This window comes from Buteo buteo, chromosome 9, assembly GCF_964188355.1.
Source record: "Buteo buteo chromosome 9, bButBut1.hap1.1, whole genome shotgun sequence".
Lineage (NCBI taxonomy): Eukaryota > Metazoa > Chordata > Aves > Accipitriformes > Accipitridae > Buteo > Buteo buteo.
In genome coordinates, this window is record NC_134179.1 from 35414659 (window position 1) to 35441169 (window position 26511).

Genomic DNA, 26511 nt, shown 5'->3' on the forward strand with positions numbered 1-26511 from the left:
CCTTGCTTTATCAAACATATCAATCTGTTCCAATCAACACTGACTTACTCCGTTTTTCCCTAAACAAAACACACACACACACAAAAGAGAACAGAATCAGTCAAATAGAATACTTCTCTAGCTTCCACACAGCTACATTCTCCCTTGCTTTTGGGGAGTGCAATATTGTGCATTATGATGATGCATATTTGACATCAATACTTTCCAGTCAGGATGTAAATCCTACTTTCTCCATTGTCACTGATGATAATGAAAACAACAATTCTATTTTACTTACTCACAAAAAAACTGTCTTGCTACAGGCATGAGAAATGTTTTACTACAAATTTTGCTACAATGTATGTTGTTATTGTACATGACTTAATTATATAAAGTAAGCATTTTATAAAATATATTCTTCCTTACATCTGTACTTCTCCTCCAGAAGGCCCTTAGAAAGAGACATCAAGCCAATTTTCAGGGACTGCACTCGAATTTTTCCAGTTCGGCCACTGAAATGATAAAGATAAGAAAATTTAAAACAATTTAATTTTATTTCATTCCAACTCAAGTCTGTTAAAAAATGCAAAGACATTGGTGAGTTCTACTTCAAATACACTTGAAATCTCAAAACAAATTAACACTACAAATCACATTAAGAATGTTTCCCTTACAAAAGCTCAGCTCACCTTCTAAGTGGTTTACATGTCAAAATAGTTCATATTACTCCAAAAGGGCAGAATTTAGCTCTGTAAAGCTCTCAACATGATTTAACAATGTGATATACACAGAAAAAATACACGAGCACACAGCAGGAAAGCCTATTACTCAGTGTGAAACATAAGGACTGCAAAATAAAACCAAGCTTTCATACCACAGTAATTAATTCATTTTTTTTCACTTCATTTTTTCCTTTTATATTTAAAATGCTCTGATATACATGTGTACCAGGACATAAACAGCCAACCACATGCAGTAATTAAATCATACGGAGTTGTTGTTCTTTTTAAGCAATGTGACTTCAGGCTTCCAAAAAAACCCCAAACAAACAAACAAAAAAACCAAAAAACAAACAGCCCAAACCCAAAAACCCCACACATTAAACCTTAAGCAACTTGAGAATGGATAAGTAGGTTCCAAAGCAAGTGATTTTAAACCTGCAAGACAAACACTGTTCAAAAAGATACTGAAGTAATAAACCCTGGGTACATGGAAAAGGCTGATTTTAAAGTTCAAAACATCAGTGCAGAAACATACTCTTAAAAGATCTGATGATTTCTTCTTTCAAAGACCAAAAAAAATGACACAATTTGTCTTCAGATGAGACATGGTAAAAAAATCATGAGAATAGCAGTTAAACTGTATATATCACACACAACCCTCTGCATTTAAGGTTAGCTGGGTCCTTAACCAGCAAGTAAGGTAATACTAGAATTAATATCACCCCAAACATTACTTTGGTTCCTTCTGTCATGCAGAAGTGATATATCCTTTAATTACTTCTGGAGTGGTTATTAGATATCTCTTTCTGTCCTATCCATTCAACATATGGTCTGCTGTCTGATTTACTTCACAAATGTTGTGCTGAATACAAAATTATTAATTTACTCCTGGGGTCTCAGTAAATTAGTTAAGCACCTTACAAATATTAATGCATTTGTCTTCACAGCCATCACCTAATCTAGTGAGGCTAGACAGCATTATCTTCTCCATTCCACAAGCTGGAACAGAGGTACAGAGAAATTATTGCCAAATTAATCAAAAACACCCATTACTTTTACTGCCTAGTTTGAAAATCAGGACTCAATTTTCCAGAATGTTATAAAAGTGCCACCTATTTTATACATTCAAGCTTAGCTTCAAATTACCTCTTTCAATCACAGACACTACATCATTCTGGCATACCTTAATGTGTAAATGGCTCATTTTGCAACCTTGATAAAGTTCTTTCCCCATTCCTTCCTGTGTAGGTTTGTCTGTGTTCTAACTTTGTGTTCAACGGAAAAACAAAGCTGACCATTCATTTGGGTTTGATATAACTCAGGACTGACTACAGCATTTTTTTATTAAAGGCACAAACTCAGAAAAACTTTGCAGTTAAAAGGTCAGGGCACATATGTGGAGGCTTCAAACTTCTCCAGATTTCAGCAGATTGCTATAGGGACTGTGAATAACTTCCTTTGCACAAAAAGCATTTTCTCAATAAATTATAAAAATAATTACAAAGCCTGCAACATTACATTTTCCTAAAGAACAACATATTTCCTCCTAGCCTTTTTCTTGGAAACAGCTAAATATTAGCACTGAAATTATATATGCAGTAAAAAACCCCACACCAAACCCAGCCCCCACACCTCCCCCACCCCCACCGGCAAACCTATAGACTTCGTAGCATTGAGACTTCCAATTCAGTGGTTTAAGTTTGCCCAGCTTAGAGTCACAAAACCACTGAGGTTGGGAGGGACCTCTGGAGATCATCTAGACCAATGCCCCTGTTAAGTCAGGTAGAGCAGGTTTTCCTGGATCATATTCAGTTGGGTTTTTAATACCTTCAAGGGTGGAAACTGCACAGCTTCTGTGGGCAACCTGTGCCACTGTTTGATCACTCTCACATTAAAAAAAATCTTTTTCATATACATTTAAGCAGAATTTCCTGTGTTTCAGTTTGTGCCCACTGCCTCTTGTTCTGTCACTGGGCACCACTGAGAAGAGCCTGGCTCCATCTTCTCTACTGCTCCCATCAGGTATTTATGCACATCGATAAGATCCCCCTGAAACTTCTCTTCTCCAGGTTGAAAAGTCCCAGCTCTCTCAGCATCTCCTGATACATCAGATACTCCAAGTCCTTAATCATCTTCACAGCACTTCACTGGAATCACTCCAGTTTGTCCATGTGTCTCTTGTCCTGGGGAGCCCACAACTGGACCCAGCACTCCAGATGTGTCTCACCAGTGCTGAGTAGAGGGGCAAGATTACCTCCCTCGACCTGCTGGGAAAGCTCTTCCTAATGCAGCCTGGGAGATTGTTGGCCTACTTTGCCACAAGTGCATGTTGATGGCTCATGTTCAACTTGGTGTCCACCAGGACGCCCAGGGCCTTTCCTGCAAAGCTGCTTTCCAGCCAGTCACCCCCCAGCCTGTACTGGTGTATGGGGTTATTCCTCTTAAGGGAGAGGACTTGGTATTTCCCTTCATTGAACTTCATGAGATTCCTGTTGTCCCCTTTCTCCAGCCTGTCAAGCTGTCTTTGAATGGCACCACAGCCACCTAATTGTGCTGTGTGTACAAACATCTGAAAAGCAAGGCCTTGCAGTGGGAAGGTTCAGGAAACTTTTTAATGCTTGAATTCATACAAAATTTATGGATCAAGTATTTAGAATTAAGTGCCAGCACACTATTCAGATTCACTACAGCAATACAAGCATGCTTGTCATTACAAAACCAATTGATAAGACCACTTTAAGCAGCTCAGATTTTTTTTGCTCTGATCCTGAAGGGAAGTCTGAACCATTATACCTCTATTAACTGGTTTAGAGCAAAGTTGTCCATTCTCCATCAATACAACAGTGAAAGGCAGTATAAAAATGGCACATTATTGACCTCTGACCTAGCTTCAAGTGAAAAATGGCAAAACCATTATAGCTGCTTGTCAGAAGTGCCTTTCTTGTTTACTAAAGTCCATTTGTCCCTCTGGATGCATCTGAGCCTTCTTTCCCCAGGCTATACAAAGTCTAAGGATTCATTGCCCTTATAGTGTGATGCTGACCTCCTTCTTCCCCAAATGAACTGGAATTCTACCGTTTTAGTGGGGAAGGGGAGAGGAAAGAGAGATGAGGGGAAGGAGAAAAATAAAGAAATCCTTGGTTTTGTAGGTGATTCCATTGTCTCTACACAGGAACCAGGCAGGCTCTGGCCTACATGCCTCAGGTATGGTCCAGTCAGGAGGTAGCACAGAACCCAGAAGTAATTCAACTTTTAAACCTGCCGAAATCGGTGTTAAAAAAAAGGTACACATCATTTCCAGGGATGGTAGAAGAGTGCATTGAAAGCATATACTACAGAGAGGACTAGTTTAGTGGGGAATCTAACTAGGTCATTTGATCAAGGGCATGGGAGCATAACCACGCTGCACGGGTAGCGGGGTTGGGTTGGGATCAGAGCGCATACAACTTTGTCGCATAGTTTGGACTCTCCATCCCAGCAGAGAGCAACCATTCAGCTGTTTCAGAGATGCAACAAAACTGCAGAAAATATCAAATGGCTACGTTATATAAAAATTGGTGTTTGTCACTACTGTACAATAACATAAGCAAATGAGGGGAAAAAAAAGGGTAAGCTGGAAACGGCTGTAGTATCAGAAGAGAAAGGAAGAACACTTTTATCCTGTATCTTACTACAGGAGATACTGGAACTACAGGATGTGGAAGAGGCGGGGGGGTGAAACAGGTAACACACAGATAAGAGGGGCAATAAACACAAGCCATGCCTCGTCACTTCCCTTGCTAATCCTATAACAACTGAACTCCAAACAAACAAAACAACTACAATCCCAACCTCACTACATCAGGCACAAGCTGTGTGGAGCACTTGGGAATCATATAATACAGTTTAGCACTACTTAGCCACAGGAACATCTCAGCTATAAAACACAGTGTGCTAAATCCTAAAACTAACATTTCCGTTTCTGCTCAAACACCTAAGAAATTCAATGATAGACATTAAGGCAGGGTTAAAATGATCTGAAGGTATGTCTTTCCAGGAAAATGAGTTTAGCAAAAACTTTCCATAATCATGCAACTGTCACATGCAAACTTTATTCCTTTCTCTAAGTAACATCCTAACACAGAGTTAGGGCCCAAAACTTCTTTGATAGGCAAACACAGTCTACACCATAGTCGAAACAGAGGCTTGTGACACCTGTAAATTATAAATGTACTAATCGGGACATAATTAATATTAGATTGTTGAAGATAAGCATACAAAACTATTGTTTATCAACAATGGTATGCAAGTATTCTGTAGCATTGTGATGGCATAGCCAGACATAACATATAAGCATTTTACCTAAGTGAACAACGCGAATGCCAAAGGAGCAAACAGTGATGGGCACAGCTGCACACAGGAGTTAGCCAGATAACAAAAAGTTGCCAGACAGAGGACAAGATTAAGTATAAGAGATTGCAAACAGGAATACACAATAAGGATGACTGACAGACCAACAGAAGACATGATAAGCAATATTAAGGCCAGAGGAACCCTCTGTCCCCTGGGGATGGGGGCAATAGCATAAAAAACATCAGGCACTAGCAAGGAAATTGGAGAAGAAAGAAGATGAGCCCACTTCAGTTCAGAGTTGTCAAAGAGCTCTCAAGCCTAGTCAACATTGACACTGTGACTAAGGACTACCAACAACCGCAGGTATCAGTTATCTACATAACTCAGCAACAGAAGGCAGCCTGTTAGATCTCTGAAGGTCCCCACAGATGCCTCCCCTTGATCAACCCCAGAGGAGTCAGACAAAGGAGCTCATTTTCCTGCCCTACACAGGGCCATGTCCTTCCTAGAGCACTTCTTACTACTATCACAGCCTGCTAACCTGCTCCTGCAGAGTCCTCTGCGAATCAAGACAGCTATCATCAACACAGGGAATGCCATTGGACTGCGTGCAGAAAATTTCCATCAGCTACCGTCAAAACCAGGGCATAAAGTTAAGGCTGACTGAGCAGGTCTCTCATCCTTCTCCTTCCTCAGAAGTTCAGATTTTGCTCTAACAGGCTGGTAAGACCTGGGATATTAACTCAGCGTGGTGTTAGAATTTGCCAGATGTATGAGCACAACAATAAATAACAAAGTTGTAATTCTTCAGGGGAAGACTGGGCCATCGAGAATATTATGAAAGACAGCTTTGATCATATGGAAAATGTTAGTGTAAGTCCCATAGATACCCTTCCTAGGCTAATGCACCAAAGTAATCCAATTTAAAAGAAGGCATTATCATAAGTATCCTAACATCAAAAAAACCAAGGAAGTTGAAATACAAGAAGTCAGATAAACATTGCAAAACATTAAAAACAGCACAGGTAAAAGTTTCTTTATGGGTAATTCTGATTGAAATAATGAGTCATTGCCCACAATTAGTACATGTATTCTATATGATGTATGACAGACTTTAAAATATCTGAAACAACTCATTTCAAGGGGTGTTAAGCTATTCCATTAGTACTAAAAGCTACCAGTCCATTTCATATAAATGACATTTGGCGTTTTTAGCAAATTTGACAGTATATAGTCCAGAACAACAATCACTGGCTATTGCTTTTGGATGATTTAAACACAGGCCTGGCCAAATGATTTCATAGAGCAAACAATTTCCTTCACAGCTCTCATTGTAATTTTATTTAAAAAAAAACCCCTCTGGACTAACCAAAACAAGGAACTTTAAGTTTGGAAAAGGTTTACAGGGCAGATGTTGCTGCCTGGAATAACCTTTGAGTCCTTGAAGAAGTAAAAGTCACCAAGAAAATTTAATGTTTCTCTCCTCTACTCAGCTTGAAGAATGAATCATTCCTGATGTGTCAGAAAATACCAGAACACAACAGACCTTTTGCTAAAGATAAATTGGTTCTTTTTAAGGGCCAAAGACATCTGTAGGTAAGTCTGAAGAACTACTCAGTTTACCATCAATCTGTGAATCGGTAATTAAATCTCAGGTTAATAGTATGTGACTAACAGATGCTTTTTGTAGGCAGTTTAATGATTTGAAGCATTGTATATGTATAACACCAATGAAATAAACAATGGAAATGCCAAGACACAAATTAGCTCTTTCCTAATTTCCAATTTGAAAACCAAAAACCAGCTTAAAATTGGTGCCTGTTCTTTCAGCATTTTTTTCTTCCTGGAGTGGATTTGAAAGGGGAGCAAGGAAAGACACTGTAAAAGGTAGTTTTATCTCAGAAAACCTTCATCCTCTATTTTTCAAAGTTTGACTAAAGATTAAAGTCTTTCATCAGCTTGGAGAATTATCTACACCAAAGCTTTCAACATAATAATCAAGGGGAAATGGGAGCAACAGGAAATGTTATTGAAAGAAAGGTTTGTTGCTTACTACGTGCATTTAAATATGAACAGATTAAATAACTGACTTTTAATTGATGTTAGAAAGCAAAGGTAAGCTGAAGAAAATATAATGGATTTGTGATCAATCTGAAAATAACCCAAACAACTAGTAATTACAAAAAAATTATCTGACATTATTAAGTCTCTTATTCTAAATAACCAATAACATTTAATTCAAGCAACGCACTTGATCTACTGCTCTATTTGCAAGTGATGTGTTTATTCATCCACAATACAGAGCTCTGCAACACAAAAATAATTGCAGGAAGAAGCCCCAGTCATTATTTGATGGGCTCTCCAATTTTCCAGCAGTAATGATGAGGAGCCCAGCTAACAGAAATGTCACAATATTAAACAGCAATATTTGAATGCCAAAGCATAATAGGCAGTCAGCACATAAATGATAAATGGTTGTATTTACTCTGTTCCATCATTCCCTCTCCCCTACCACAATATTTAAAATAAAAATAAAATAAAATAAGTATAGGACTATTGGTGTGTAATCTTGGGGCGGGGGGGGGACGGATGGACAAAAAGCTATGAACTGTTAGAATTTGGCATTGATTAAGCGAGTGAACATGGTGAAGATAATGCATACATCAACAAGTAACAGTTCTCTTTTGCAAAACCAGGCATAACAGTTCTATTATTATTCAAGAAATACTTTTGCTCTTTCAATCTTCAAATGGGGAGAAAGGAAAGAAATTTGGTAACCAACTTCAGGCAGCTTAGAAATTCTCATTTGTAATTCTGTGTATAACTCTGAACTAAAGCATATATTCAGTTAGACACCCTGAAGCAACCACCCCATATATTGCACTACTGTGTCTTTAGTCAGCTCCAGAAAAGTCCTGAAATGCCTTTGTTCAACCAATGTAAGGAGATACATTACAGGGGATGGAGGAGCTGATGGAAACCAAGTCTACTCCCAGTTTTTCCTACAGAATAGGTATGGAAATAGTGAACACCACTAAGAAAAATGAACAACAAACTCATGACTCAAAAGCACAACTAAATAAAACCATACTGATTGTAGGACAGACATGCAGGCTGCCGTAGTGCAGGGCAGGGCAGAGAGGTCAGAGTTCAACATTCAGCAGAAGAAAGAAGTGTCTGGGGGCTCCGAAAGGACTGGCCAAAACCACAAGCGGCTGCTGGCGTGGTCTTTTTCTTGTCCTCTGAGACTCAGTGCTCTCTCTGGTAATAGCGGATGTGCATTTAAATAAACCCACAAATTCTTACTGTAAGCATCCTGAGACATTCTTGAGGAAAACTCACAATCCACTGGGGAAATACAGCTTTGCTGCCAGGACCAGGGCAGGTGGATCACATAGCACCAGCACATAGAACTGATAAAGGCAGGAGCTGCACCGGCTGGAAGTGAGCTGGGACCAGGACACTGCTGACCCTCCCGAATCAGACAGGCTTCAGCACCAAGATCGGAACAACCACCACTCGACAGAGAATTCAGGACAGGGAGCTCAGCCAGGATTATGGCATGCAAGTAACTAAGTGTGAAATAAATAACAAAACTGTCCCCACCTGTGGCAGAAATTGGATCTGATATGAATGGCAAACAATCTGGGCAATCTGGAACATTTACAGTAGGAACACAGCTAAAGCAGCATTAGTCAGTTCTCTACTCACACACACATTCCTTGAAATCCTTTCAGTGTTTTTTTTGGAAGTAGTATAAAAGCAGTCTAACATTAGTTCAGTGTATCTGAGCAGGACAGCATAAGAAACATCTCATTGCAAGCAACTGCACTTTCATTACTAAGTCAAAAATATCAAAAGATATAACTTTTTATTAAAGAACTTCTTAACTTCGTAAGGCTTTATCATTTTTCTATTACCGTGGACACTTCCTCAAGAAAGTAACTCAGAAAATATATACAACAGTCCTATAAGTCCAGCATATTTGAGGAGTCACGTGCAAAAATTCCCAATTGTCTCCATGTTTACACTTTGTTAATACCATCTTAAATTCCTGGAGTACGCACTGTGAATAAAGACCTGTTACTTACCTATCATATACATTGAGTAGCCAGTTAAGACACATGTCTACACAGAGAGGAACATTCACCATATCTTTGTGTTTCTCTTCAAGTCCACTGTAGATGGTAGTGACACAGCTGATCACATCCTGGACACCGATCAGCTGGTCATTTTGACTCAACTTGTGCTGTTTGAAAACTTCACTTGTTGTGTTCAGGTCCAATAGGTCCACTAACAATAGGTGATAAAAAAAAAAAAGAAAAAGAAAAAGAAAAAAGGTGTGAATACAGCTGCCCAAGCATAGCATTCACAACACTTGTTCATGTGCATATTGTAGCAAACACTGCAGACAATTAGCCAAGAAGCAGTTCCCATTTAGTAACATTATAGTGAAAAACTGTTCTCTGTGAGAAGTCGACAGCATTTTGGTACTATATATTTAAAAAACCAAAATCAACAAGAACACCATAAGGACACTGCACAGCTTGGAAGAACATTGAAAAAGCCGTTGAAGTAGTCTGTGTAATTAGAGGATCCTAACTTCAGATGTACACACACTGGGAGTCCACTAGGCTTAGAGGATTCTTCACGTTTACTATAAAGCACAATTCCATTAAATTGCTGTAACTTTTGATTAAATGTAAAGCAAAGCAAATTCTTAGGTAACAATGCTCTCTTAAATTCAGTAGCATTGTACTGAGGCCTGATTAACTGAACACCAGTTGGTAAATTAGGGCTTAGAAGAAAGCAGGGAGAGGGACACAGGGAAATTATTTATTGTAGTTTTCCAGAACACTAAGTGCTATACTTTCATGAAAAATATTTTTATCTCCTTTATTACAGGATTCTTTCTATAAGCAGTTGGTGATGCTATGGATATGCTACAGGTGAAAAGGCTTTTGCTTCCAAAATCACACAAATATGATTGTGAAAATCTGCGTTTTGCATGGTGAAAATAAAAAGCTGTCAATGAGCTCTCCTAATTCCTTTTGCAAAACAAAGTGGAAAAGAGGAAACTTACTTTGGTCTAAAAGAAGGAAGAATAATGTAAGTCAAAGGGTGGTATAAACCTCAGTGATGGTCTTTTTACAGAAGCAAGGACTTTAGCAAAAAAAATAGTTGCAATATATTAGTATGCTTGCTACAGTGTATACAACATGAAGTATATTCCAAGCTCATACAGACCTGTTTCTGGAGAGCCAGTAACACATTTACACTATAAATGTCATCTCTCAAAGGAAATGAAACATGACAATCTCAGATGTGTTGTAAATTGCTCTGCAACAATAATGTTAAATAAGGACCCCAGAAGGGCCGACTGTGTAAATTAGGTAAGTCTAGCTTGGGCTGGAAAATAAGTACAACAGAAAAAAGCAAGAGCAAGACAACACTAACCACTATGAGCAATTCTGTCAAGAACTCAATGACCAACTACCAAAAGATAAGGTTATGGGACAAAAGAAGGTTACATTCTCAGTCCCTTTTCCCCAGACTACCCCAATTACAGTGATTTACCCATCACTGTAAAATGAGAAACAGTACCTCACAGCCCTTGCTCTGCCTCTCCTTCACTGACATTTGTACATTCTAGTCTAACTTTACAGCATCAGACTTGCAGAAGGTTTACGCTTGTTTGCTTTTTATTTTCTTTTTTTGTTTGTTTTTTTTTTAAAGCCCATCTCTTGGGCTTGCAAACAAATGCCAGCCATGTGTTTACCAAACAGGCAGACTGCTAATTGCAGCAAAACACCTTGCCACTAGTTTGACCTGAGGTAGCCAAAGTATTTGGCAGTACATGGCAGCATAATCTTCTACAGTACCTGGAAAATATGTAATACAATGGAGAAGGCTCACAGGCATATTTAAAAACAAACAAAACCAAAAACCCCCAACATCACAATGCAACATATAATATTTTGTTGAGGGGTTGAGGGAGGGGGTGAAGACAGATGCAAAACTATAACATGCTATCCAGTCACATAAGCATTGCACTCAGGAGACATGGCCACTTTTCATGCCTTTCCTTCAGGACCTACAAGGGGAAAAAAAACCCCTCCAAATGATTCCAACCAATTTGTTGGTTTAGTTTTTTGTTGTTGTTTGGTTGGTTCCCCCCCCCAACTGTTGTTGTAAGGTACTTAATGGTTGGCTAAAAGCAGGTAAGCAGCTTCCTAAAACAGACTGACAGCACCCAAACCTTGCCCTTTTCAAAGCCAGTGAAAACTTGGAATACTTTGGAATGCCAGAAAGTTGTAGCCTTTGGAATTGGCTTAACACAACCACCCTTGCACTGAAAACAGCGATTCAACAGACACTGGAGTAAGCCTGCCAGCTTCACGTCTTGATCTGCTGGCATTAAGAACTCACATTCACATTTCTGCCAAATGATTCTAGAGAGAATTGGGAAAAGTACTTGCAGTATTTTCATACTAAAAGGAAACTCTGCTGCTGTACTAATGCAAATTAAGCGAAACTTACGCTTTTGGATGACACCATTCATGGAGAATAACCAGAGGAAATCACTTCCATCCCTGCTTGCTTCAGCACACACCTGGCTGAAAGAACTTTGGGTACAGGCAGTTATCCTGTCACGCTAAGGTCTACGCAACTAGCAGTGCCCCTGGATTGGGCTGATGTAAAGAGGGATTATTTTCTCATTACATTTCCACTTCTGAAAGTTTTAAAATCAACTGTGTTTATGCAGATGGGGAAAAGCTAACCCGAGACTTGCATGCCATTGCTGGCATGAAGCCTACTGTACACAGCTTTTAGTGCATTTTTGCAGTACCATTCTGCATCTGCCCAAATGTGATGAACAACTAATCCTGCTGTTAACCAACAAATGGACACAAGGGTAATTTCTTTCCTTTCTGCAGCGAGGAGACTTTCCCAAAGGAGAACTATAAACAGAAACCACATCATTCAGCATGGTTCAAGCAGATGTGACTGTCTGACTCAGGAGCAAGTAATGACATACAGCTGCTAATAGCAAATTTGAGGCTGCTGTAACCCCACAGAAAATAGGCAGGCATTGCTATGGAGCTTTTGTATTAGAAAGACCTTGTGAATGATAGCAGTTCCTGCAAAAGACTGCATGGGTGAGGGAAGTCTACATGGCTCTTGCTTTTAGTCCAATGTGCCTTAATGTTCACTACGTAGCCTCGTGCAGTTGACATTCCTATTAGCATTCTTAAATTTTAAATCACCTAGAGGAGCTCAGTGACAGAATTATGAATATACATGGTGGTTTTGTTCCCTTTTTCCCTTCCAGTACTACCCTTCAGTATCTGGGGCAATATAATTTCTTGAAAATGAGCTAAAATATGCTGCACAAGAATAAAATATTGTAGTCAGGGCCTGGTGCTGCATAGCTGCTCAGTACAACTGCAACACAGGATACTCTCTCTGGCCCCATTCTTCTTCTGCTACAGTGGGAAAGTGCTCTCAGTACATCAGCCCCACACAATCTCAGACGGAGAAGCCAAGAATTTCTTTCCAACCTGCAACCCTTCTCAGCCTCCTGCAAAATAAATACGTGTAGGCACATACACACTCGTTAGTCTCTGCAGGAATCTACCTTCCAAAAAACAGAACAAGACGGAACATGACTCTACTTTCCCACTTCTAAAGGAGGGTGGGGGGACTGGGAGGTAATAACTGTTTTTTTGACACTTATCGAGACCAAAGACTCAGAAGAGAGATTTGGCATCAGCAAAGTTTTCCAAAGTACAGTTCTCAAATTACATTCTCCTGAACCTGCTTGTATAGCACTAATAGTGTGTTACCAGTCCTCACAGCAAAGTCAAAAGTGATCAGGTGCAAGCGGGACTGTGCATCCTGCTCCAGCTGTGCCCTTGGAGTTCTCACCAAAAAGGCCTTTGCAGTTATACAAACACTGCGGCTGTGACAGCAATTTGTCACATTTTACAGTTTACAATGACCTCATTTTCTAGTGATTTGTTTTGACATTTTCTTTGCCTTAGCACATAAGCCCTTCTGAAGCATTCTGCATCCAAACACCTTTAAAAACCATCCACACTTAAAATTACAGGAAATACAACAGAAGACTAACGTTAACTCAGACCAGAGAATAAATGGCAGGGGCACAGAAGATGATTCTTTCCCTACCTTAAAACAAAACCACCACCAAACAGAAGTCAAGAAAAGAATTCTAGATAGGGTTTAACCACTCTCCCCTTCCTCAGAGGGGAGGTGCTAGCACATGCTGTGCTTTGGCTATCTCAGAAGCCATTCATGGGACAGAATCAGGCCAAGAATCATCACGGTCAAAAGGAATTTGACCTGCTCCCTGGCAAGAAATAATCAGCTAATCAAACAATGACAAAAGGAACAGCACTGATTGTATTTTTGAAGGTGGTCTTAATATTGTGCCAGATCATAATGAGCTCCTGTTCAGAGACAGAAAATTCTCATATCATTTAGCTTTGTGGATAATCTGCAATGTCTTTCTTAAAAAACCCACAATGTTGTGTTCTCACAAATTATACTGATCCTTACTCAAATATGTGTGTGTAATAAAGATTTTTTTGGCTGCTGTCTCCTCCCATGAGGCAGAGAGATAGAGCAAGCAAACAGCTTCACAAATAACAAGGCAGATTGGGTCTGTAGAGATGACAGTTTTAATCCTGGCTCTTTCCAACTGGAATATTCTCTTTACTTCTTACTACTTCCCTTTGTCCTTCCACCTCCCTCCCCTCAAACTGGAGCCAATATTCACTTTGATAGGAAGGCACTTTTGAAATCTGTGAATGAGGTGAGCTAACCACTGCAGTTATTACAGAAACTGATATATTTTGCAGTAAAAACAAGAGCAGGAAGTATGTTCCTCCTCAAAGCTTATTAGAAGTAATGAAAGTGAAGTTCATTCTATATGGGTCGCTAGACAATCTGTATGCCTGTCAGAAATAGGTAGCATGATTAGCATCCATCATGTGCAGTCTGTTTTTTCACTCTTCCCTGGGGAGCAGCATGCACAACGAGAATTTTACTTTACTTTCTGGTTTCTTGCTTTACTTTTGGTTTTTAGGTACATGTTGGTGCATACTTTATACCCTTGCTCACTGGTAAGCAGAAAGCTCCTAATGCTCTTTAGTCTTGCTGGGAGATGAAACTATAGCCTTGGGTGGGACCATATCTCTTGCATGGAGGAGCTCTAGGCTATGCCAAAAAAATACAGTTTTTCTTTCAATACCATCAGACAACCTTTCAAAGGACAGGTTCTGTTTTTTCTGAAATATAAGACCTTGAACCCAAGCTCTCGAACTTGATTTGAAATTCTGTGAGAAGTCAGCACAGCATATGAAGAAGTGGCGAGAGGTATTCCTAAGAGCCTGTGCTATTGCATAGATGCACTCTAGCTTTCTGGAGTAGCTAGCTGCCATCTCAGGCACAGCTTCATTTGGTATAGTGCATATCTGAAGTCCAGCCGAGAAGCTACTGCTAAGATCAGACTGCTGTCATCTAGGTTGGAAGGAAAACTAACCACCTGGAGGGTGGGAAGGGACCCCTCTTTGTGCATCTCCTTCCTTGCTTGCATCTGGCCTTGCCCTTCTTGTGTTCCTACTCAGACTGCAGTACTGTACACCCTTCAGGGCTGAAAAGTCCTTCCACAGCAAGGTCTCTGGTATTTAAACAAGAAAATTTGGTAATGTTGTACAACATTTTTATACCAGCTGTTGCCAAGACCTTTTGAAAGGTCTAAAACCTGTGACCTTCACACTCATTCACAACCCACATCTCCTTCCAAAATTGTCCAGTTTCCATTTTTTTTCCTACTTCACCCTATTTTCTTTCAGGTAGATGTGGGTTTTTATGTGCTTTCTTTTCTATTTATAGACCTAATAATCTTTAAAATTCATATTCTCATCATCTCTACAATAGAACTTTTTGCACTCCTTTCTTTTTGTACACCTTAATCTCCCCAGTTCTATGTTTCAGCTAGTTTTCTTTCACACCCCCTCTCTTCTCTGCCTTCTCACAAAATCTCAATTCCTTTTAAGCTTTTTGCCCTTTCAGTCATCTTCCTTGTCTTCATGTCTTGCCTCCCTCTATAATATAAACCATTTCTGTATTATGTCACACTGTTAGTTCAATCCCATTTCTTTAAAATAAACATTGAGCAGTTACAAGCTAGCTCAGCTCCCCCAAGAAAGTACCACCTCTCTTTTTCTCATCCTGATTCTCAAGTACAATGCAGAAATACCAGTGGCAGGATGACTCCAAAGAGTACTCTGAGTTTGCTTTGCACAGGAGACTCAGGCAACAGCCTAGAACCGCAGTGTGGTACTTGCTGTGTGACTCGGAGAAGTCCCAAGTCCGGAGGCCAGGACAAGACCTCCTGATACATCACTTCTGAGGCTGCTAAACTTTGAACATGGTAGTCATGCAACTTGCTGCTGAATTAAACCATAATTGTGACGTAATATGAACTGCTTTTTTAAATACCTAGCAAATATAGAACAGAAAATTGGAGATACAAATATGAACCTTGGAAATGAAGTAGTTTAGACAGCTGAGCCTACTCCGTAGACACCTACCCTTTCCTGCTGATGAAATTTATGTGCTCTTCAGAGTGGACTGTGGCTGAATTATTAGATTGCTTAAGAATAGGGACAAATGCCAACACAGGTCTGGGCAGAATATCCAATGGGCATATTAAATGCATTGTTATTTCCTATCTAAATTTAAAACCTTTTGCCACATCCCCAGTATATAAACACATACTATTATTGCTAATTATAGTAGTTTGTTTTGCCTTAATAGCTTTTTGTGATTAAAATGTACAGCAATACCTATAATCAACTATATAGATCTGTATCCTTTCCCCTCACACTTTGAGTGGCCTGAACTCCTCTGTAACTGGAATTCACACAGCAAGATATTCTCTCTGAGGGAGGAATATTTTTGAAGTTATATCTAGCAGCAGGAAACACTTTCAAAAAATGGAACAGAACTCTCTAAAATATAATAAAATACCTGTGTTTATGTCAAAAATCAGGATTTTAGCTCACATCATTTCACACTGGTTTGTATCAGCTTGTATCAGGAACAGTATGCAATAGTCAAGAAGTCCAATATTTATTTTCCTATCATTTTTCAAAGTACTCTTAGTGGGCATTCCATTTCAACTTACGTGCTACACACTTTTTCTCATTAATTGATTTTATTTATTTGCCATAATGACACCTACTGTTGGCAATTCTTCCTGCCATTTTGTTGGTTGACAATCTGTCAAGGATGTACCTGGTCCCTTGCTAAACATTAATGCTGTTAGACTTAAGCTGGCCCTCCCGTCCCCAAGTACTGTAGAGAAACAATTTGTCTCAAAGTCCAAACTCACAGCATAGTGTTTTCTGCAGTCTTCGGATTTTGATGGCTGTACGGTAGGCAGAGAAGCGTACATTGTTCAAGTCAGCTGAAACAGCAAAACAGAAATATGAGCAGCCCTGAAAATAGAGTCCGTAAGTTTCCTTTACATATAAATTTTCACATTTTGGAAGTCTGATATCCCTTCTCTTCTCTGCAATGAAATAATAGGATATATCAGAAGAAATAAATCAAACTGAAAAGCTGGGACCTCAGTCCAATCCACGTGCAGGGAAAGTCTCTGACTTTGGCAGTCCAGGGCCTTCAAAGATTGGCACAACAGAAATCCTGAGACTATCTTGGCACGTGTAATACATATACATATAATAAAGTTTTACATACATGTTATGCAGCGTTAAGTAGTTTCCAGACAAGTGCTCAAATACAGTATGTTTCTCAAATAATTTACAACTCCATCAGACAATATACAGGAAACAGAGGGCAGCAAAGGTCACAGTAATGAGAAAAAAATGGCTTATTAAGCTGTAATTTCTATGCCATGACTTTGTGAACAGTGCTATGAAAGGGAGTCAGATAGCCATAAGCTCTATATTAGAAACTGATGGGTATAGTAGCATTTTTCCTCACTTAAAACTATTTTACCCTTTTGCTCCTGTCCTGGTTTCAGCTGGGTTAGAGTTAATTGTCTTCCTAGTAGCTGGTACAGTGCTGTGGTTTTGAGCTAGGTATGAGAAGAATGTTGATAACACTGATGTTTTCAGTTGTTGCTAAGTAATGTTTGGTCTAAAGTCAAGGATTTTTCAGCTTCTCATGCCCAGCCAGCGAGAAAGCTGGAGGGGCACAAGAAGTTGGCACAGGACACAGCCAGGGCAGCTGACCCAAACTGGCCAACGGGGTATTCCATACCATGGGACGTCACATCTAGTTTAGGAACTGGGGGGAGTGGGGGCGGGGGATCGCCGCTCGGGGACTAGCTGGGCATCAATTGGCAGGTGGTGAGCAACTGCACCATGCATTATTTGTATATTCCAATCCTTTTATTATTACTATTGTCATTTTATTAGTATTATCATTATTAGTTTCTTCTTTTCTATTCTATTAAACTGTTCTTATCTCAACCCACAAGTTTTACTTCTTTTCCTGATTTTCCCCCCCATCCCACTGGGGAGTGAGTGAGCGGCTCCGTGGTGCTAAGTTGCTGACTGGGGTTAAACCACGACAGCTCCTTAGAAAGGGAGATTTCACAGTAAATGTAGATGTTAGCAGGGCACGTTGAACTAGTAGTACCATAATATGGTCTAGCCTTTACTGACAGCGTAGCCACTCTGATTTATGACAAACTGTTTATGTTCCCTGCAGACCAGCATCCTGCTTTAAACACACAGGCAGCCTGCATCATTGGACAAGATACTGCATTAAAGCATAGAGTCAGAGCATACTGTTCAGAATTAATATTACTGAAAGGCAATACACATGGCATGATCAAGGCAGCAGGTTTCGTGCAAAGTATGTCTCGTCACAAAGTGGGAAATGCTGTGTTACACACACTTTATGGCAACTCGGACGTGGTCAGCATACAAATGCAGCTTTTATTCATGGAATGAATATCACGTAATGGTTTATTTTAAGAAATGCACTCACCTAAGGACTGGAAGAGATCAGTCATTTTAGGATGATCCCAACAGGTTGTCTGTGTCTCATGACTACAAAGGAATGAGGTAATCAAAGTTTCAGGCAACACACATACATACTTCCAAAGAACAAAAACGCAAAGATACTCTGATTTTCTGTGTTTATGTGGCAAGCAATCCCTCAACTCTTTAAAATACATGATCTATACCACTCAGCTCCTTGATTTTTTTAATCACAAAGTTAGACAGGCAATAGCCCTCCCATATTTAACAATATTTACTTTTGATTCTAAGTGTGACTGTATCAGTTGAACTCTGATCCTGCAGCCAAGAGGCACACTAATAAGGAAAAAATGCAAAATGTCCAGCTGCTGTAGCACAATAAAAATATTTGTAAAGGTACTTTAAAAATAAAAAGCACTGAGGTTTTATTTCAAACTTCATTGCATATCTGAACACATGTATCAGAACATATACAATGATTTTAAGCTTTACCTTCAATACATTTAATGGAAAGCCTGATCACTGTTCACACACCCCATCAACTGGTATCTTCGTTTAGGGGGTGTGTTCTACACTAGTGCTCACGGAACAGAGATTCAGTAGGTGGCATCGCACAACCCACCGTTTAGCTCTGCTGTTTCAATTCACCGAGGTTTCAAGTATGCTGCCATAGGGGTCAAAACGTGTATTATGTCAGGTCTACTGAAATCTCCAATCCCCTTCTACAAGCCACATCTTACTTGTATTTATCAACATTAATGGCTGGAATGATTGCACATTCTTGCCTCACAAAGTATTTACATTTAAATTAGATTTGTAAATAAAATTAATTAGAGAAGTTGTGTTAAAAAGATCATAGCATTCCCTTTAAAAGTTAATAATGAAAATGAAATGATGCTAGGTTAGCAAATCTAACAGCAATGAGCAGAGAATACTACTTCACCTTTGTTTCTATTTAAAAACTGTGAATGTGCACACTTTTTTTTTTTCCCCACATACAGGTATACTTGGTTGTAAATAATGACTTGAAATGGCACTTTGCCATTAAATGTAATGGACTGTATTTTCAGTTGGTACATATACACAAATGTCTGTACCTCAGTGGGTGCTCAATAATTTATCATCACTGATTTTTATTTTTTTTTTAATTGAAAAACCTACCGAGAATGAACCCTTTTATGCTAAGTGGTACAAAAAAATAGGATAGAAGGTCCCTGCTCCAAAGACCTGCAGAGACAGGACAGGTACCACAAAGGGGAGGCAGGCTCCAAACAAAGTAAGTGCTGAGGGCCCTTCTTTACATTACCCTTGGAGATACATTAGTGGAAAGTGCATGCAGCGGGTCTCTGCACAGGGGATATGATCTCCACTTTATTTTCCATATACCAGTGTGACATTTCCAGCTTTGAGTCTGGTCTAGGTCTCCACAGTCAGCTTCTCCCTGTCATTAGGCTTAACTCTCCGCCATGGGTCTCATTCATGTATCTGGCACCATCACAACTTTGTGAGGTGTTTTTCATGGTAGTTCATAGACAAAATATGTATTTCATTTGGTTTCAGTTTGATAATAAAAACACATGAATTGCATTCACTTTTCAAATTCCAGATGAGGTGAAGTCCAAAGCTAAGACATACCAGTATCTAAACCAATGTTTTTGCAGTTTCTAGAAAGACACTTTTAAAACAGCACTACATTTATCCTTGTCCAGAAAAGTCATTTCAAAAACAAGTAGCTTGACAATTATTTCCCTGGAAGGGGCACACCAATAAATCATCATGAAGCAGACAACAACAAAAAAGGATGTGTCTGGGTTTGGTGCTGTGCCAAGGTAAAGGCAACTGACTGTCCAGCATTCTCAAAAACACTGGTATAAAAAAACCTACAGTATATTATAAAGAAAAAGAACACATACAGCTTCAGTAAATAAGAACAGAAAATACAATGGTTCATACTGACCAACTTATTTAATAAGCTCAAAACTAGTCCTGAAGCTGCCAAATATCTGCACTATCATGTTAAGCGGGAGGCCATCATTGTCATGTTGACCATTTAGCGTTGATTTCTGTCAATAAAACCCATTGCAGCTGCCCACAGAAATGGATCCAGTATTTGATCAGTTTAATAAAGCTTGTTTTAAGGTGTATTGTGTTTGTGTGGCAAGGTTTGGTTAGCAGGCGGGTTACAGGGGTGGCTCTGTGAGAAGCTGCTAGAAGCTTCCCCTAAGTCTGATAGAGCCAATACTCGGGAAGAAGGGAAAAAAAGTTGCAGCAGGCACAGAAACGGCAGCCGGAGAGAAGAGTGAGATGTGAGAGAAACAGCCCTGCAGACCCCCAGGTCAGTGCAGAAGGAGGGGAGAAGATGCTCCAGGTGCCGGAGCAGAGATTCCCCTGCAGCCCATGGGGAAGACCATGGTGAGGCAGGCTGTGGAGGACCCCACGCCAGAGCAGGTGGGTGCCCGAAGGGGGCTGTGACCCCGTGGGAAGCCTGCGCTGGAGCAGGCTCCTGGCGGGACCTGCGGATCTGTGGAGAGAGGAGCCGTGATGGTAAGAACTTTGCTAAATTGCAGCCTTTATTTTTCAGTTCACTATTTTCTGGCATTAAAAAATAGGTTTCCATGAAGAAATCTATTTACTACTTGTGGGGTGCTGCAAGAATATCACCTGGGAAGCACATAGAAGTGCAAAGTTTTATTAGCAGCAAATGCCTCTCTACAGAAACAACAATAGATCAATAGCAGAAGTTGATGTGAAATTCTTCTTTTCTTGCAATAAATTCTTAAATTTTGCTAGGTCCAGAGACCTTTTATCTTTTTTTTGGTTAAAAAAAAATAATAGTTAAATACTTGGATAAATCCTTGGGGTTTTTTTTTCCCCCTCCAGAAATATACTGATACACTCCAGTATGCACCTGTAATGCTTAATTAGGATGTGGGCAGATTTAACTGCAATTTAGATTCCAGCTTCTAAGTAATTTATGAGCCCATATGCAAGGAAAAAGTGTTGATATTACCAAACTTTTTCCTTAAATCAAGTTTCCAAGATTTAAGAACAAACAACAGTTTCATTATTGAAATTGTATGCTTTAAGTACATAGTTTCAGTAGCAGCTTTATCTGAAAGAAAAAATCCACTTTAATTGTGATAACATGCCATGCAAAAATGTTGTTATTTTTTCTGTGTTTTTATGTGCTTAACATGAAGCAGAAAAAAGTGAAGGAGATAGTGCAGGATGCAGAGATTTCTGCTATCATCTTGTTTCTGCATTTAATGTAGTCGAAACCTGAACAGCTAGTTTTTTTCTTTACAGAAAGACACAGAACATAAAATTTATACCTAATAAAATAATGACCAGAAAATATTTTTATGTTTCTATTTTTACTTGAAACAGAAACACATTTGTGCCAGACTGTGTCTAGACTAAAGTGGTTTTTAAACTTTTTTTTTTAAAAAAACTTATCACTCGTTCTTTGGTATGTCACACATTATGGGAGAAAGGAGGCCCAATGAACATCACCTCATGGAACTGAAAAAAGGCAAGAGAGATTCCTTTCACCCAGGCTTGTCTATAATTGCCTAAAAGTCAGTACTACCTAAGAGCTACTAAATGACTACACAAGGTGAACTCAATTGCGCCAGCCTCATCCCAAACCACCTAGCAAGAAACCACCCGTAACAGCTGAGCAATCCTGTACCCAGATCCAGCAGAAGAGGAATGGGCTCAGAGTGAGTGAATCACCACCTCAACAGTCCGTTCAGGTCAAAGAAGGCAGCAACTCCACTGCCGCGGGCAGTGCTGCTACCACCACCAAGTATATTCCATGGATAGACTTCGTTTAAGACAGAAGACACCAAAGCCATACAACTCTGGGCAGAGCTGAGGAAAAAAAAAGTGACTGCAAATTTTAAAAGAGCTATAAAAAAAATGGGGGTAAGGGGAGGAATCAGCCTCAATAGTGACATGTCTTAATGCCAAGTTTTGTTTGTTAACAATTTCATAATATGCAGAGACTTTTAGGTAGACACAAATTGATTTTCACAGGAAGAAAAAAAATGGGTGTGCAGATAACCTTCCTACACTACAAACAAAACTGTCAGAGAAAGGAGTCATTTTATTAGGCACTCCAAACAGGAGGTATGCAAGACAAAGTGCTTTCTGGTGATTCGGTTTGTAAAGCAGCTCTTTGAAATAAGATCCATCTTTCTCTGCTGTAGCTACAGTAGCTTTTGTGTTGTTGATGCAAGAATAATGCAAGCAGATCAAGCACTGAGAAACACGCTCGGAAACTTTACAGTACTGGATGGTCTGTAACAGATGAGACAGACTTGATGAAATTGGGGGAGATCTTTCTGAGAGGGATCTTGTAGCTCCTTTTTATGCAAGTTCATGACATAGCAACCTATTCTGAAATATACACCGCAGTAGTTACAATTGCCTGACAGGTTTTGCCCAGAGAGTAAAAGCAGACTTGGATGTTCCCCTGCTTCTGATACCTTGCTCAGTCAACACAAATAACATACAAGACATCAGACCTACAAGAACAAGAAAATTGATAAACAAAAGATTACACACTTTCTTTGTATGTATTTTACATGCATTTGTGAAAGATGTCATCCTTAGAGCAAAGGACCAGAAATTGCTAAATTGCTAATTACCAGAGTTGCTAAACCAAGGTAAGCAACTAAAGCAGTCTGCGATTCACTCACAAAAGTACTCCAGTCATTTTCTCAAGATTTCCAGGCAAAATAATTTTACTACATCACGAAGAGAGCTCCAATTTGATTCCTCTGGAGGCCATAACTTCTGGTAAGTCCCAGAAGGCAATTAGGTAGAATTGGATGGATTGTTTTTACCACAGAGAGACAACAGGAAATCTTCAGAAAATTCAGCCCTGCTAGCAACTATCTGCTAAGAATGTGAAGAAATGCCATTTTCTGTATTTTTCTATAGAAAACAATCTGTATCTCCCAGTGATGGAAAACTAAGCCTGCAGAGAAGGTAATGGAAATCTAAATTTGGAATGATGCTGAAGTCAAATGGCAAAACAATGAATTTACATGATAACTTCTGAACATACATGAGAAGTTTATCATGTTTAGTCATCTCACTGAACTTCTGAAAAGACTCCAGGCATTTAGCCAAGAGCAGACAAATCTAGAGAGTCTTCCCTCTCTCTTACGACCACTGTGGCAGTTCTGTCGCAGGTTGCAGTGACACTCGTGCCAAGGAACACTTTCTGTCACAATTACTGACTTCAGGAAAAACTACTTGTAGAGTGAGGTTATATTTACTTTGAGTGAAAGTGAACAACAGTTGGGCTCGTTATTCATCTTGAATGTAGATGGCACTGGATAAAAAGAACTCTTCAAGGTCTCCAGGAGCCCAGGTTACGAGATTTCATTCTGCACAGTGGGTGGCTAAGAACGGATTTCTGCTACAAGAGAAGCGAGCTGGTCTACAGGGCAGTTAACACAAGTGGTGTGAACGTGTTACATCTTCCCACATGGTTCAGTCAAGGAAGAATTAAAAGCATTTCACTGAGTGAACCACAAGATAATTCATTCAGCGTTATTTTTTGGGTTAGTGTCAAAAGACTGAGTTATTCAGAGTCTCCTAGGTGTCTTCTGCCAAAACTTACTGACACAATACAAGCCGCACAGTAAAACATGCATTCATGAATAGATTACACAACAAAACAGTGTAATTTAAAAATCTAAATGTATTTGTGTAAATTTCACTAACTAAAAATAAACATTATAACCGTAAAATATTCCAAATTTTAAAAAACTACATATTAATGAAGGGCTCTGAAGCTTAAATGACAAACATTTACCCTTACAATCTGTTTCTTATCTATTATGTTTGCTGACAGCTTTCTAATTATAACTGGCAAAGACAATCCATGTTAAAACCACTTCCTGCTTGTAAATAAAGAGCTGAGAAACAGTTGGCATGTCATTTAATTTATGATCGCTAGAAAGAAGAGAACAGTCCTGTTGAAATGAATGGAGTTGTACATCTTCAGGTGTTTCAAGCTGCCCATAGAGTTGTGAAAAAAATATTCAGTTTGTTCTTTTTCAGCTTTTTGTCTACAAGAAAGAAAACTAGAGACAGGCTTGGAGGGGTTTTTTTAATCATTTCTTTGCATGGACAAGGCCTATGCCTGTGTTGATAATCACTGGCAAACACCACAAGAGTAGACACTAAAACAGTACTCTGGCATTATGTTAAGTAGCCTTCTGTTCCTGTAGTCATTTGCATAAAACATTACCTGAAATCAGGATCTTTACTGATCACTAATGAATCAACAGCACTCAGAACTCTGGCTTTGCTGCCCTTGCCAAATTTCAAATGGCATAATAACATCCCCACTTTATAAATATGTCATGGTGTTTTATCTAGATACCATATATCATCATTTTTTTTTTTTTTTTAAGCCCATTAGAAAATACTGGTGTGGTGAAAAAGAGTTGGCATACTGGATTGCAAGGGTAATGCATATTAGAGGTTGGTGGAGCAATTTAAATGCAGATATTTTGAAATCCCTCCAGAGAAAATGTATGTCCTGGGTTCAGCTGGGATAGAGTTAATTTTCACAAGAAGCTGGGAGGGGGCACAGCCAGGACAGGTGACCCAAACTGGCCAAGGGGATATTCCATACCATATGACATCATGCTCAGTATATAAACTGGGGGAGCTGGCCAACGGGGAGGAGGGATCGTGGCACGGGAACAGGCTGGGCATTGGGTTCTGGGTGGTGAGCAACTGCATTGTGCATCACTCGCTTCGTATATTCTTTTATTAGTATTAGTGTTGTTATTATTTCTTCTCTCCGTGTGTTGTCCTATTAAACCATCCTTATCTCAACCCTTGAGTTTCTACCTCTTTCTCCCAATTCTCCCCATCCCACCAGGAGCAGGGCAGGGGGAAGAGTGAACGGGCGGCTGCATGGTGCTAAGTTGCTGGCTGGGCCTAAACCATGACAATGTACTACTGCATTTCTTTAATAGAAAACCAAGACCAGCACAGGAACTGGTAATTGAAGAAAACTCCCAAAACCTGAAACCTGTATTAACTCTTTCTACAAATTACATTTTATTTTCCCTTCTAAGGGAAATACTTCTTAGTATTTATACGAATGGGATTATTTACTAGAATAAGAAAAAAAAAGTTAACTTTCCCAGTTCCATTAGTTCTCCCGTTCTTCCCCATATAAGTATAAACCAAACATCTGGAAAGACTTTCTGAAGAGTCTTAAAAAAATGGAGAAGCAAAAGCATTTTATTCCTTTCCCCCATAAAGCTGAACATGATATAGGAGGTGATAAAATGGGATTTTTAAGATGTTGGTGATGCCAGCCTCTTTGCAGGATTACAGAAAAGTAACCAGGGCGACTATGGAGTTTGATATTGATCAATTTAATGATTACACCAAGAAATTGCTCTCTCTATGTAATGCCCTGCATGAGATTAAACTCACTGTGACCCTTTCTGTGTTACCCTTTTGTTTCTTCTGCACTGTACAAATATCTAATAATTTATAGCATTGAAAGGCACACATCTGAAGAACACTTAAATTACAGTTAAAAGAACAGTGAGAAATGCCAGTGTAATTATGTTTTCTGCACACTCCTTTCAGTTCATCATGTTTTCCTCAAAGATGTTTAACAATCACACATAGTGTCTCCTTTATTCTTCTGTTTCTCTTTAGAATATTTTTATTGAAGTGCCATGTAACATAGGCTTTGTTTTTTCATTTTCTGTTATAGAGGCCAAGCCTGTCTTATTTGTGTGATTCAAATAGTTATAAGTGAACAACAGCAGAAAACTCTCCTTATTAAATCTCAAACCTTTGCAAACCAACCTATGAAATATGTATTCAATGGCAAGTTTGCCAAACCTTTTGTCCAAACTTCACACTTGTATTACCAAAAGTGCATTAGTAAATACTGTGCCTGCTGTGCTGTATCCCCTTCCATATCACTCATTAGTCCCATTCTCTTTTTATAAAGTATGAAAGACTAAGCTTTTATTTTTTTAACAGCATGGAGATTTTACAGATTCAGGTTTTCATTGATTGAATTCTACTGTGACAGAGAAGAGTCAGACTACAGAAATACAAAAACTTCTATCAATTGTCGTTAAGAAAAAAAATCACACAGGAGGCAAAAAGGACTAAATAAAATCACATCAACAGAGGCAAAACCATTTGGCAAATTTGGTTTACATAGTCAGACAATTCAAGAAGGGAAAAGAGACAGGCTAAATTATGTAAGCTCAGTTCAACCAAATATCTGCCATACCCAGGGCACGCACACCTTGATAAACCTAGGCTCAGTGAATTATAAATCCTTCTTTCAGCCAAGCAGAATAGTCACTCCTTTCCAAAATGCCCCAAACCCAGACTGCCGCTGTCTGAACTTATAGGGCAGAGGAGTT

At 39.3% G+C, this 26511-nt stretch overlaps 1 protein-coding gene across 6 annotated transcripts in view; it reads right to left on the reverse strand.

Moving 5' to 3' along the window:
- UTRN (utrophin) overlaps positions 1-26511 on the reverse strand; it is a 389395-nt gene that overhangs the window by 51246 nt on the left and 311638 nt on the right. For all 6 annotated transcript variants that reach the window (XM_075036045.1, XM_075036046.1, XM_075036047.1 and 3 more), the window contains 4 exons: positions 18084-18145; positions 16456-16530; positions 9125-9326; positions 406-491 (listed from right to left, as the gene is read on the reverse strand). In XM_075036045.1, the coding sequence (XP_074892146.1) occupies positions 406-491; positions 9125-9326; positions 16456-16530; positions 18084-18145 (425 nt within the window). The remainder of the gene's footprint in view (positions 1-405; positions 492-9124; positions 9327-16455; positions 16531-18083; positions 18146-26511) is intronic.